General features: G+C 47.1%; 1 protein-coding gene across 2 annotated transcripts in view; it reads right to left on the bottom strand.

Annotated features, from left to right (window-relative positions):
• Positions 1-13,075, bottom strand: part of SOCS2 (suppressor of cytokine signaling 2) — a 59,782-nt gene that overhangs the window by 36,773 nt on the left and 9,934 nt on the right. The window contains exon 1 of one of the 2 annotated variants that reach the window (XM_068272764.1): positions 2,977-3,346. The exons of the other annotated variant lie outside the window; for it this stretch is intronic. Within the exon in view, the coding sequence (XP_068128865.1) occupies positions 2,977-3,097 (121 nt within the window). The 5' untranslated portion in view covers positions 3,098-3,346. Of the gene's footprint in view, positions 1-2,976; positions 3,347-13,075 lie in introns of those variants that run through there. 2 annotated transcript variants of the gene reach the window in all.

Genomic DNA, 13,075 nt, shown 5'->3' with positions numbered 1-13,075 from the left:
GAGTGGTTATGTGGAGAGGGATAGTTGATAGTAGGGGTGCTGCCGGGCAGAGAGGAAAAAGGAAGAGGTGATTGGACCGGTGAAGAGGGTTGCTTTTGAAAGCTGTTCTGTAGTGTTTCAATGTTGCTCACAAAATATGCTGCAAAGTCTTCTGCAGACAAGTACGTGGTTGTAGGGGGAGGCGGGGGGTGGAGAAGAGAGCTGAAGGTGTTGAAAAGTGGTTTAGAGTTATGGGATTGTGAAGAAATAAGTGTAGAGAAGTATGACTGCTTTGCAAGTAAGAGAAAGTCCCTGAGCTGGAGCAGCGTGTTTTTATAGTGGGCGAAGTCATCTGCATTGGAGCTTTTCCGCCACTGCCGTTCTGCTGCCCTGGACTGTATTTTCAGTTTTTTGATGGGTTCAGTCAGCCAGGGCTGTCTGTTGATGCGGCGGGGGTGGAAGTTGGTGAGAGGGGCGGCTGTGTTCATGACAGCGGTGACTGTGGTGGAGTAGTAGATAGATGCTGACTCGGGGTCAGTGTAGGGGATTTTCTGCCTCCCGCACGAAAAACTGATGGCAATGTCGGTCAAATTGCTAGGTCAAGTGGTTCAGCCGGGGGCGCCATTATTTCCTATGGCAGAGCTTACCTGCGTGATTTGCCTGTGGGAAAACTGCGGATTTGGCGGATATAGTGGCTGAATATCTGTATGGCTGAAATTGTGGTGAAACCACACCCACAGCGTGATGTTAGGTTCTAGCTCCTGACAGTTTCCTGTCGGCGAGCCTTGTTGCATTGTGGGAAATAACAGCCGTTTTGGGGGGGTGGTTATAGATAATAGCAGTTGGTACTGTGTTCTTTTCATATCTGCCAGTAGTAAAGATGATTACGGTACATGTAGCTGATTGTGGATCAAACAATAGGAACAAATTACATGGAGATTATCAATCATTTCTTGATCTCTCTTCAACTTCTCACTTTGCGATGTAGTGGTTTACTTTTTCCCCTTTTCAGTAAAGTTCCTCTTTAAGTCTGCTGCACACCAATCACAAAGCAAACATGAACAATACTACAAGATTCACTACGAATGCTGTCTACATAGTTACTGCCGTAATGTATTACTACAGGACATTTACTAAACATGCAAACCATACCTTCCAATCCCTGAAAATCCAGGCATACATTCAGATATAGTGTTTAAGAATACAAAATATTGCAGACAGCCCTTTTCCCTCCTTGGTCTTTATCAGTTCTCTGACAGACTCTGAATGCAATGGACTACTAAGATACGCATGCCTGAAAATGCAACAGTGATTTAATGCCACAAAAGCTGGTATGAGGTGCCCTCTGCATAGGCAAGTTTAGGGGGATATTACTGGAGCTCAGAATACCCCCTCAGACTAGGGCCGGTGCAGTGTCTGGGGACAGGCATAAGTTGAGACACCAGAACCAGGGCCGGATTTGTAATGTTCACCACCCAAGGCCTACTGTCACCTACCGCCCCTGAACAACCACGCTCCCTGTTGGGGAAGAGATTGAGTTGGGAGGGAAAGGGTGCTACTGGTTATTATATATGGCCAATGTGATGCAGATAATTGTGAGCTAATGCAAATATGCAGACTTTTGCATCTTAAAAAATTATCAAAGCAGCTGCAGGAGTTGAATGGTCCATTTCCAAGCAGCATCCATTTGCATCAGCTTGGAATTATAAGCATTCATTGGTCATTCCTACTGGTATTAGAAGGTAGGGTCACATATAAGGTGCTACTTAGAGAGGCAGGAATTATCACATGCTGAGTGCTGCTGGGTGGGGGAGAGTATAACATACTGGATGCTGGTGGGAGGCAGGGACAGACACACTGGATGCTGGTGGGAGGCAGGGACAGACACACTGGATGCTGGTGGGAGGCAGGGACAGACACACTGGATGCTGGTGGGAGGCAGGGACAGACACACTGGATGCTGGTGGGAGGCAGGGACAGACACACTGGATGCTGGTGGGAGGCAGGGACAGACACACTGGATGCTGGTGGGAGGCAGGGACAGACACTGGATGCTGGTGGGAGGCAGGGACAGAGACACTGGATGCTGGTGGGAGGCAGGGACAGACATACTGGATGCTGGCGGGATGCGCGCGCGCGTGTGTGCGTGCGCGTGCGTGCGCGTGCGTGCGCGTGCGTGTATATACACATACTGGGTGCTGGTAGGAGGCAGGGACATACATATTGGGTGCTGGTGGGATGCAAGGATGGATGTGTGTGTGTGCGTGTGTGTGTGCGTGTGCGTGTGTGCGTGTGTGTATATACACATACTGGGTGCTGGTAGGAGGCAGGGACATACATACTGGGTGCTGGTGGGATGCAAGGATGGGTGTGGGTGTGGGGGTGTGTGTGTGTGTGTGTGTGTGTGTGTGTGTGTGTGTGTGTGTGTGTGTGTGTGTGTGTGTGTGTGTGTGTGTGTGTGTGTGTGTGTGTGTGTGTGTGTGTATGTGTAGTGTGTGCACACATACTGGGTGCTGGTTGGAGGCATAAATGGCAGCTGCTTTGTGGAGGGAAGAGAGACTGAGAGGAACATACTTGGAGCTACTGGGTGGTGTGAGAGAGAGATACTGGGTGCTGCTCTGTGGGGGGCACACAAACTGCATGCTGCTTTATGTGTGGGAGAGAGAGAGACATACTTGGTGCTAATGGGGGAAGGGAGAGGGGCATACTGGGTACAGGTGGAAGGCAAAATGGGGAGGGGCACAAACTGGGTGCTGCTTTGTGGGGGGTGAGGATGGAGGGACATACTTAGTGGGGGAGAAGGGACATACTGGATGCTGTTGGGTCAGTTAATCCCCTGGGATCACACTGGGAGGCTGCTGCGTGGGGAGGAGGGAAGTGTCACTTACACTGGGAAGGGGGAGAGGAATTTCACACAGGCGGCTGCTGCTGATCGGGGGACAGATTGCGTGATGCTGGTGGACAGGGGATTAGTAGATGCAGAGTGGTGCTGCTTACCAGACCTCGTGCATCTTTGTTTATAGTCCGGCCTCCTTCTCTCCTCCCGTAGTCCGGTTCTTCTGCAGGTGCAAGAGATCTCGCCATTGCCTGCACTCTGGGGTTTCTCACGTTCATTCATCCCCAGCAGCGCGGCGAGATCTCTCTACTGATGTGTGGCGCTGCATCAGCCACGTGTTTTCCCGTCTTCTCCACACCATTGACCGGAAGTCGGGTGGAGAAGGGCGCCGATCATCTGCAAGTGACAGCGGGCGGCTCATCCAGCAGCCCCAGCGGCAGCGGGAGACCTCCCATCCACTGCACACTAGTGTTGTCCGGATCATGAACGATTCGGATCTTTGATCCGAATCTATTTTATGAGTCGATCATCCGAATCATCAAAATGAGTGATTCGGATCACAAAAGGGGCGGGGCCAGGGGCGACACGCCCCCTCTCAGCGGGCAGCGGGGTCCCGGAAGCAGAGCAGAGATGGATCGCTCTGTTGGAAGGGAGCCACCCTTGCAGGGAGAGAGGTAGAGGGGAGTCAGGGACATGGGTGCCACTGCCAGATATGTGTAGAGCACACATACTGGCTGCAATGTGCTGCCCATTACAGGCTGGCTGTTCCGTAGTGCTGCACAGTGATCACATTGGAAGCTATTGGTTCAGCACAGCTCAGTAACTTTGCAGGCACTGTGATTGCTGGGCAATTATATGATCCTCCTGCACTCAGCACTAAACAGCTACACTTATCTTCTGGGAATGCTTTATTTCACTGTGCGACCTTTTCTTTCAAAGTGTACAGATGAACATATAGGTGAAATATATGTAAAGCATATGACTTCAGCATGTGAGTATTACGTGCAAACATTTCTGCTCTCTGCTCGTCCCTCCTCCCATCTCTGTCCACTCCCTGCCCTCTGTCCATCTTCTCCCCTTATCTGTGTGTCCACCCCCTCCCCTTCTCTGTCCACTCCCTGCCCTCTGTCCATCTTCTCCCCTTCTCTGTGTGTCCACCCCCTCCCCTTCTCCTGTCCACAGACCTGTCCTGCTGTTCATTTCACCCCCGAATGCTTCTGGTAGTAAAATGATCCGATATTCGGATCAAAGATCCGGATCTCTTCAATGATCCGATTCGAATCATCCGGATCATTGAAAAGATCCGAACTTCCCATCTCTACTGCACACTTCTGGCTGGGCTGAGTGGGCTCAGCCAGGCTGACGTCACTTAAATGACAAAGCGGCCAGCCAGGTGAGTGATGCGCCCGCTGCAAGCCGCTGGACTGTGTGTGGGACTCGGGATAGAGAGTCTGCTCTATGGCTGCTGCAGGCTCTCTCTCCCTCTTTGCACCACAACATCGGTACTTGTAGTAGCCGCGGCCGCCCCTCGCTAGCTGTTTACACAGTAACAGAGCAAAGCGGGGCGGGCGGCTGCAGACTTGCACAGTAAGTAGCTGACAGTTATGGCGGCGGGTGACTGGTATAGCGTCACCCGCCCCATGTATTTTGGCTAAATCTGGCGCCCTAGTCCTGTGCCTTGGAGGCCTTTCCACAAATCCGGCCCTGAGAATGTCTGCAGGCATCCTGCAGCTCACAGCACTGTGCTGCAGTACCACCCCCTTTTCTTTCCAGGCTACAGTTGACTGCGTGTGTACATAGCATGGAGCAGCTCTGGGGAACTTGACAGAGCACGGTATGAGCACAGCCCTGTAGGGCTTTTATTCCAACGAATCTTCGGGACTGAGCCATTGGGTTCTGATGTCACACCTCAGGGTGGAGCCAGTGCGCACTGAAGTCACACCAACCAGGATCTAACCCTTGTGCAGCTCACAAATTACGGGGGGGGGGGGGGGGGGGGAATCACTAGCGGGACACCGCAGTGTTTCATAGCCCTGGAGAGCAGCCATGCTGGGTATCTTTATCTACAATGGCTATCATTCATAAAGCATAAAGAAAGAGCCTTTATGAATGCTGACTTTGCTAAGTGGTCGGTAAAGTCAGCAGTTTTAAGCATGCGGAAATGCTTAAAACTGCTGACTTTACCGACCACTTAGCAAAGTCAGCATTCATAAAGGCTCTTTCCGCATGAAAAAATTACACTACCGAGCAGAGTGATAAATCACCGCCTTGTGCGGTGATTATCAGAACAAATGTAGCAAAATGTTAATTCATGAAGATCAGGGAAGGGAAGTGAGGTCAGGAAGTACCGCTCCCTCTGATGTGGCGATACCAATGTAAGTGAATGGAGACACACAGACCTCCCAGGCAGCTGCTGCAGAGCGGAACACGGAGAAATGTATCAACTCGGCTGCTTCCGTGTCTCCGCAAGCCTACCGCCTGCCTAGTTCGGGGAATCTCCGCACTGCTACCGCACATGGATCTTTATGAATGCCCACCCAGAAGTCTAAAAATCCGCCAGCGGTGTTTTCCCGCATTGATTCCCCTTACCGACAGCTCCTTTATGAATGATAGCCAATGTCTTACTGATGGATTAGTTGGAACGTGCCTACTTGTACTATACTGAGGCTGGAAGACCGCCAGAGCGCTAGACCCACCTGGTATCTGAGGTGGCAACAATCTGGTGAGCCCCAGTCTTTTTGTTGAGGAGTCTTGGTGTATATGGTTATTGATTTTCATGCAGCTTCTGATTAAATTTGATTGAAGTAATAGTATGACGCAATGGTAGCTTTGTGTCTTCGGTCTAGATTCTGATGGATGTGGAGAGCGCATAGGTGCCTTAATATACTGCTTTCATAATCTGAAACTCTACTTGTATGCGCACCCACAGGGAGTTGCTGTTCATGTGGACCCTGTATGGTTGGCGCAGTACTTTGTGATAACCTTGGTAGTTATAAATTGTCCACTCCACCTTAGCCAGAAAGCCAGGAAGGTGTGTGCAGTGCAAATCTTTGCAGGTAAACAGACAAATACCTAAAAGCAGATATTTCACTAGATCTTAAGGTGGCCACACACGATACAATATAACAGATTTTATGGAAATTTCTTCCGGCTTGAAGGAGGAAGTAAACATTTGGCGAGGCTTGTAACTCGTCCAATAGGATGCGTGCAAGATGTTTGGAGCGCAGGGAGGATACGGATTTATGGGTAAATAACCCCTTATGTCCCCGCCGCACACCTACAGTAATTAATGCTAATTTAAAAACACGAATTTGGGTGCTTAGGCACTCGAATTTACTCGTGAGAGCATCCCTACATATGAGTGAGACTCAGGACTTTCTGCACTTATGCCAAGTTGGAATATACTTGAAGATCTCTTCCACCGATTGTTCCTTTTCTAGGAACATAAAACAAAATGGCTGAAAATGTTATCAGGCAATAGTAGGGAGAATATTCATACAGCATGGATCCAGATTTCAGGAAATAAATCAAAACAATTTCCTATATAATAGGCCGCTGAATTCCTCCTTGGTCATATGGAAAATACTGACCTATTAAACTGACCAGATGTGTAGTTTAGGGGTTTAGGTGGTTAGGGCTTGCATTGAAACTTTGATATCTATATGTAGTTGGTCTTAAAGGGAACCTAAACTGAGATGGATATGGATTGTTTTCCTTTTCTCTAATCCTTTCAGCCAAAGCCCCTGAACAAGTATGCAGATCAGGTGCTCTGACTGAAGTCAGACTGGATTAGCTGCATGCTTGTTTCAGGTCTAGGATTCAGCCACCACTGCAGCCAAAGAGATCAGCAGGATGGCCAGTAACTGGTATTGTTTAAAAGGAAACTTCCATATCCCTCTCAGTTTAGGTTCCCTGTAAGAGCCATTTGTTTTTTAAAACTTTCTTAAGGGGCCCATACACCTAACGATTTTCCCGCCGATATACAGCAGATTTGATCACTGATCAAACCTGCTGTGAAATCGTTGCGCAAACGCTGACAGCACGATCCATTTCCATCCGAAATCAATCGTTCACGTCGATCCGTCCGTGCAGAAGATTTTGCTTGATCGCCAGTGGGTCGCGGGTGCATCGATAGCTGTCTTCTTCTCCGCGCTGGGCTCCGAGTCCGGCTGGCTTGGCTCCACTGAACTTCCTGTCCCGGCAGGAAGTTTAAACAGTAGAGTGCCCCTCTACTGTTTAAACTTCCCCCAGCAGGAAGTTCTGTGGTATGTCATGGTTTAGCAAACAAGTGGTCTTATCTATTTGTCATAAATTAGCTAGCATCCCTGTGAGACCCTCCAGGAGTTGTAATCAGGGCATCCAATGACATTTATTTATGTGTTTGCAAAAGAATGTTTCGCCTCTGAGTGTCCAGTGTATATAGTTTCCACTAGGCGGCACTTACTAGTCTGCGTGCACGCAGACGATTGCCAGACGCCGCGCCATGCACGGCTATGGGATTTTCTGCCTCCCGCACGAAAAACTGATGGCAATGTTGGCCAACTCGCTAGGGCAAGTGGTTCAGCCGGGGGCGCCATTATTTCCTATGGCAGAGTTTCCCTGCATGATTTGCCTGCGGGAAAACTGCGGATTTGGCCCGGTTTCCGCACTAGTGGAAACGGGCCCTAAGCTCTGTGTTTCAACATCTTGTTAATATATAGTCAGGATGGAAGTATGAAGAAGGCATATTAGCTGAAAGCTTACTAATTATTTATCTCTAAATTAGCCAATAAATTATGATATCCTGATTCAAAACTCCTTTGGTTAGGTGGCCATACATCAGGCGACTTGGCAGGTGATCAACCATCCAATTTGATTATTATAGTGCATGTCCAAGTGCATGTCCGACCAACAAAGTGACCAATTTTGGGACGGAAATTGGTTGCATTGTCGATCGCTCATGCTGCAAGAGGTCAGGCCAAATTTGGTTGGTCGTGTGTGCGGCAGCCGATTTTGGAATGAGCGGCAAAACAACAAAACCCCCACCACAATGTATAAAATTTTCCCCCCCGTGTGTACATTTATACATTACCTGTCCGGTGTCAGTCCTTGTCGCCATGTTCCGCATGCACGCTAGCATGTATGCAGCTATTAGAACCCAGCAAGATGGACGTCACCGTATGGAGGCTGCTTCAGGACATATAATGTATAAATGCACACACTGGGTGGGGGGGGGGGGGGTCACATTTAGACATTGGGGGGCATTGATGGTGGGCTTAGCCGATTCCCGGAAGATTTCATGCTGAAATCAGATGGGAATCGGCCTGTAGTATATGGGCAGCTTTGACAAGAGACACATTTATCTCTAATCAGATTCAATTCGAGATAAATTTGTCTGTCGAATCTGCCCATAATCTCCAGGTCTATGGCTTTAAAGTGAACCTACAGACTAAAAAGCTACTCAGCAGCAGGGACGGATCTAGGGGTGTGGGGGGGGGGGGGGGGGGGCAAGCGGGTCTCTTGCCCCAGGCGCAGTTTGTTGAATTCTTAAAAAGGCGGCAAAAATTGGATGGTGAATGGCAGTTTAGGCACCAAAACCTGACCTTGCCCCAGGCGCAACTTGGGGCAACTTGGTCTAGATCCGTCCCTGCTCAGCAGCACTGAAAACGCTTGGTGTTTAACAGTTTGATAGCATCAGAACTTTTGTTTTTCTTAAGGGGCCAATACACAACGATTTTCCCGCTGAAATACGGCCGTTCGATCACAGTGATCGAAACGGCCGTGAAATCGCCGCGCACAGCGCTGACAGAACGATGGATTTCCATCCGAAATCCATCGTTCCCATCGACTCCCGTTGATCCATCCGTGTGGAAGATTTTTCTCGATCGCCGGCGGGTCGGTAGTGCGTCGATAGCGGCGTTCGAATGCTCGACGACCGACGCAATACAGCGGAATACATTTCCTGCTCCGCCGGTGCGAGTCCCCACTGTCACCTCCCGGCTGGCATCTTTTCCGCATCACGGCATCCGGCATAACTTCCTGCGTCACTGCAGTGATAGCGGAAGTACAAATAGAGGGTGCTCTATTTGAACTTCCGCTGTCACTCGAGTGACAGAAAGTTATACGCGGATGCCGGATGTGTGATGCGGAAGGTGATGGGAGAAGATGTCAGCCGGGAGCCGGACCAGGGGACTCGGGCCGGCCGGGACAGGTAATGTATGCGGGGGGGGGGTAGCTCCACAGATTGTGAATCGATTTCAGCCTGAAACCGATCACAATCTGTTTGCAGTAAGGTGGCCATACGATCCCTCTCTGATCAGATTCGATCAGAGAGGGATCTATCTTTTGGTCGAATCTGATGGCAAATCGACCAGTGTATGGCCACCTTTACCCAAGCCTTATTTTTAGCTCCACAGAAGAAAACTGCCCGGTCATTTTTCCCCTGATGCTGTGCAAAGCATGATGGGATTTCTGATGTTCTCCTTCTGCTGTTTTGGCACACATTTGTTTTTTTTTTTATTTTTAATTGAGATTTGAAGCAAAGTGCGCGCAGCTGGGAGGAGTGATCAGGACACAGGACAGTTGGAACTTTGTCTCATGCTCCCTCTCACCTCCTTTCAACCAAAAAGATGGCTGCCCCCCTTAAATCACAAACATTTGCCTGGTCTTTTAAAAACAGGGTGGGTAAGAGATTATATTACCTATTGTAAATACTATAACTAAATGTAACTTAATGACAGTATGTTTGTTTGTTTAGGCTGAAGTTCCCCTTTAACAACGGTCTGCACCAAAGAAACAACAGCCTGAGCATTGGAATGCCAACTTGCACTGATACAAAATGTTTTAATAGCAGTAGCCTCACTAACACTTTCCAAGAAGCTAGCAATGAGGATGGAAAATATAATTTTGAGTAAAGTTTTTTGATCAAGGTCAGTAGACACACACCAACTGAGATGCGTAAATAATCCTAGACTATATCCCCTAACGAGAGTCATTCTCTATGCAAGCCTATGACAAGGGACATTTCTGCACCGCTACTTAGAGAAATCACACCTAAAAGCTCCAAAGTTTCCACACACAAAAAAAAAGTTTTTTTTTTTTTTTTTTTTTTTATGTAGTGCTGGTAATCTGAAGCATTTACACAATCCATAGCTGTGGACACTAATCACAAGTAAGAAATGCCATTTACTGCACCTCTCATACACGTGCCAAAATCTACAAGCCAGTTCATTTTTTACAAAGCAGAACCAAAGTAGAGCAAGAAAACAACCCAGCATACAGCAAAAACACATTAGCACAAATGTTTCCAGTCAAAACAAAAAACAGTTCAAGTGTTATTGGCTATTTCCAAAGAGAATTTGGCTATTCCGAATTTCCATTTCACACTTTGTAATGCACAAGGAGACGGCACATCTGCAGACTGGTGAAGTGAAGCATACGTTTCAGTCACGGGTACTCGGGTAAGAATAGTCAACATGACGCTAATTATTTAGAGTTGATGCAAATTCCTGTTATTTTTATGGATATACTGCATATGCAGCTTAGAGCTGCTGCATTTGATAGGTTTCTGGAGCTTGGGATTTGACCAATATACTGATCATACCTTTCTCACAGGCTAACTAAACAGCACAGTGGGTACACTGTCCAAGTTTTGAAGACTGTCTATTAAAATGTATCCTTCTGTCCTATGCAAGAGTTCAGGTCCACTTTAAATGCACTTATTCTAAGAACAATGGTTACTTGTACAAAAAAAAAAAAAAAAAAAAAAAAAAAAAAAGATCACTCACACTGTTCTTTTAAAACATTCAGGTAAAACCTATTTTAAAACTTATTTAAAGGACAACTGAAGTAAGAAGAAAACGGAGGCTGACATTTATTTCCTTTTACACAATACCAGTTGCCTGGCAGCCCTGGTGATCTTTTTGGCTGCAGTACTGTCTGAATGACACCAGAAACAAGCATGCAGCTAATCTTGTCAGATCTGACGACAAAGTCAAAAACACCTGATCTGCTTCATGTTTGTTCTGGGTAATACAGTTAAGGATGGAAACCAAACTCCACCCAAAACAATTTTTTTTCCTACTTTTGAAAAGAGTGAAGAACATCAGCCAACCTTTCACCACCAATCCAGGACTCTGATAGGAGGACATCCACACACTTCACCCACCCTAGGACAACAAAGCCCCGGATTTGAGTCCATCTGACTAAGGCCACATACACACATCAGACTATAGTCTTTTGAAAATGAAAGATCACAGACCAATTTTACCCCCTTCCATGTAGTATGAGAGCCATACCTACACAGTCTTTTCTATGGAGCTGAACTCCCATCAGATAGAAATCTTTGCAAGACGCTGCACACACAGATGCTGTACAGACACAAAAGATCAATATCTGCAAAAGATCTTTTCCTGCCAAAGATCCGTTCCTGCAAATTGCAATGATAGTCTATGAGATCTGCAGATCCTCATACACACATGATTTAACTGACATTCATATGCAGAACAGACATTCATCTGCAGATCTGAAAATCCATCCTGGTGGATCTGATCTGCAGATGAATGTCAGTTAAATCATGTGTGTATGATGATCTGCAGATCTCATAGACTATGAATGCATTTTGCAGGAACGGATCTTTGGCAGGAACAGAGCTTTTGCAGCTACAGATCTTTTGTGTCTGTACAGCATCTGTGTGTGCAGCATCTTGCAAAGATTTCTATCTGATGGGGAGTTCAGCTCCATAGAATAGACTGTGTAGGTATGGCTCTCATACTACATGGAAGGGGGTAAAATTGGTCTGTGATCTTTCATTTTCAAAAGACTATGGTCTGATGTGTGTATGAGCCTTAAGGGTGCATACACACATCAGACCATAGTCTTTGGAAAGTGAAAGATCACAGACCAATCTTACCCCCTTCCATGTAGTATGAGAGCCATACCTACACAGTCTTTTCTATGGAGCTGAACTCCCCATCAGAAAAAAATCTTTGCAAGATGCTGCACATACAGATGCTGTACAGACACAAAAGATCAGTATCTGCAAAAGATCTGTTCCTGCCAAAGATCCGTTCCTGCAAATTGCAATGATAGTCTATGAGATCTGCAGATCATCATACACACCTTGTTTAACAGACAATCATCTGCAGATCATATCCATCCTGGTGGATCTGATCTGCAGATGATTGTCTGTTAAACAAGGTGTGTATGATGATCTGCAGATCTCATAGACTATCATTGCAATTTGCAGGAATGGATCTTTTGCAGGAACAGATCTTTTGCAGATATTGATCTTTTGTGTCTGTACAGCATCTGTGTGTGCAGCATCTTGCAAAGATTTTTTTCTGATGGGGAGTTCAGCTCCATAGAAAAGACTGTGTAGGTATGGCTCTCATACTACATGGAATGGGGTAAGATTAGTCTGTGATCTTTCACTTTCCAAAGACTATGGTCTGATGTGTGTATGCACCCTTAGGGCTGGAACCCACAGGAGCGCTTTTGGCAGCGTTTTGGCAGCACTGCGATACGCTAGCAGTTTGCCAAAACGCTGGGCTAATGTTAATGGATGGGGCAACTTCCACAGGAGCGTTTGCGTTTCCCAGAAACGCAAACGCAGGACCTGCAGCATTTTGGGAGCGTTAGCGCTTCAATGTAAAGTATTGAAACGCTAGCAGAAACGCTCAGCAAAACCTAAACTGAGCGGTTTTGCTAGCGTTTTGCAGTTCAGCACACTGTAACAAAATTAAAAATAATTCACAGGACCAGTCAGGATAAAAACGCAACAAGCGTATGACATGCTGGTCATATAGCCATTGTCTATATGCAACTGAAGCCCTCTCCTACTAATTGGCTGACTTGCTCAGCTTTTGCTTGATTATCACTGCAAGCTAGGTGTATTATGTGTGCACTTTTCATTGGCTTATAAGCAGCCTGCAGGCTTTATAAAGCAGCAGAGAACTGTTTGGGAGTGAGGTTCTCCAATTGTGTGTTTGGTAAGTTTTAGAGCAGTAGGAGACAGGCCTTGGAGGTGGCAGCTCCAAGGTTTTGGCTGCGCTCACATATGGTGTTAGATGCTGGTTCTGGGGCCACGGGCAGTGAGAGTTCCCGGGGCCCCAGGCTGGCTCATGCACCATTGTTTTTAATTAGGATAAAAACGCAAAACGCAAAACGCTAGGCACCCGCTGGGGAAAAAAATACAATGTTGCAAAACACAACCCAAAACGCACATGAATCCGCTTGCAAACCGCTCAGACAAAATGCTAGCGGTTGCGTTTTGCGGTTTTC

The sequence above is a fragment of the Hyperolius riggenbachi genome, chromosome 3 (genome assembly GCF_040937935.1).
Source record: "Hyperolius riggenbachi isolate aHypRig1 chromosome 3, aHypRig1.pri, whole genome shotgun sequence".
NCBI lineage: Eukaryota > Metazoa > Chordata > Amphibia > Anura > Hyperoliidae > Hyperolius > Hyperolius riggenbachi.
Note: the sequence above shows the minus strand (reverse complement) of the source record. Positions and strands in the feature narration are given on the sequence as shown.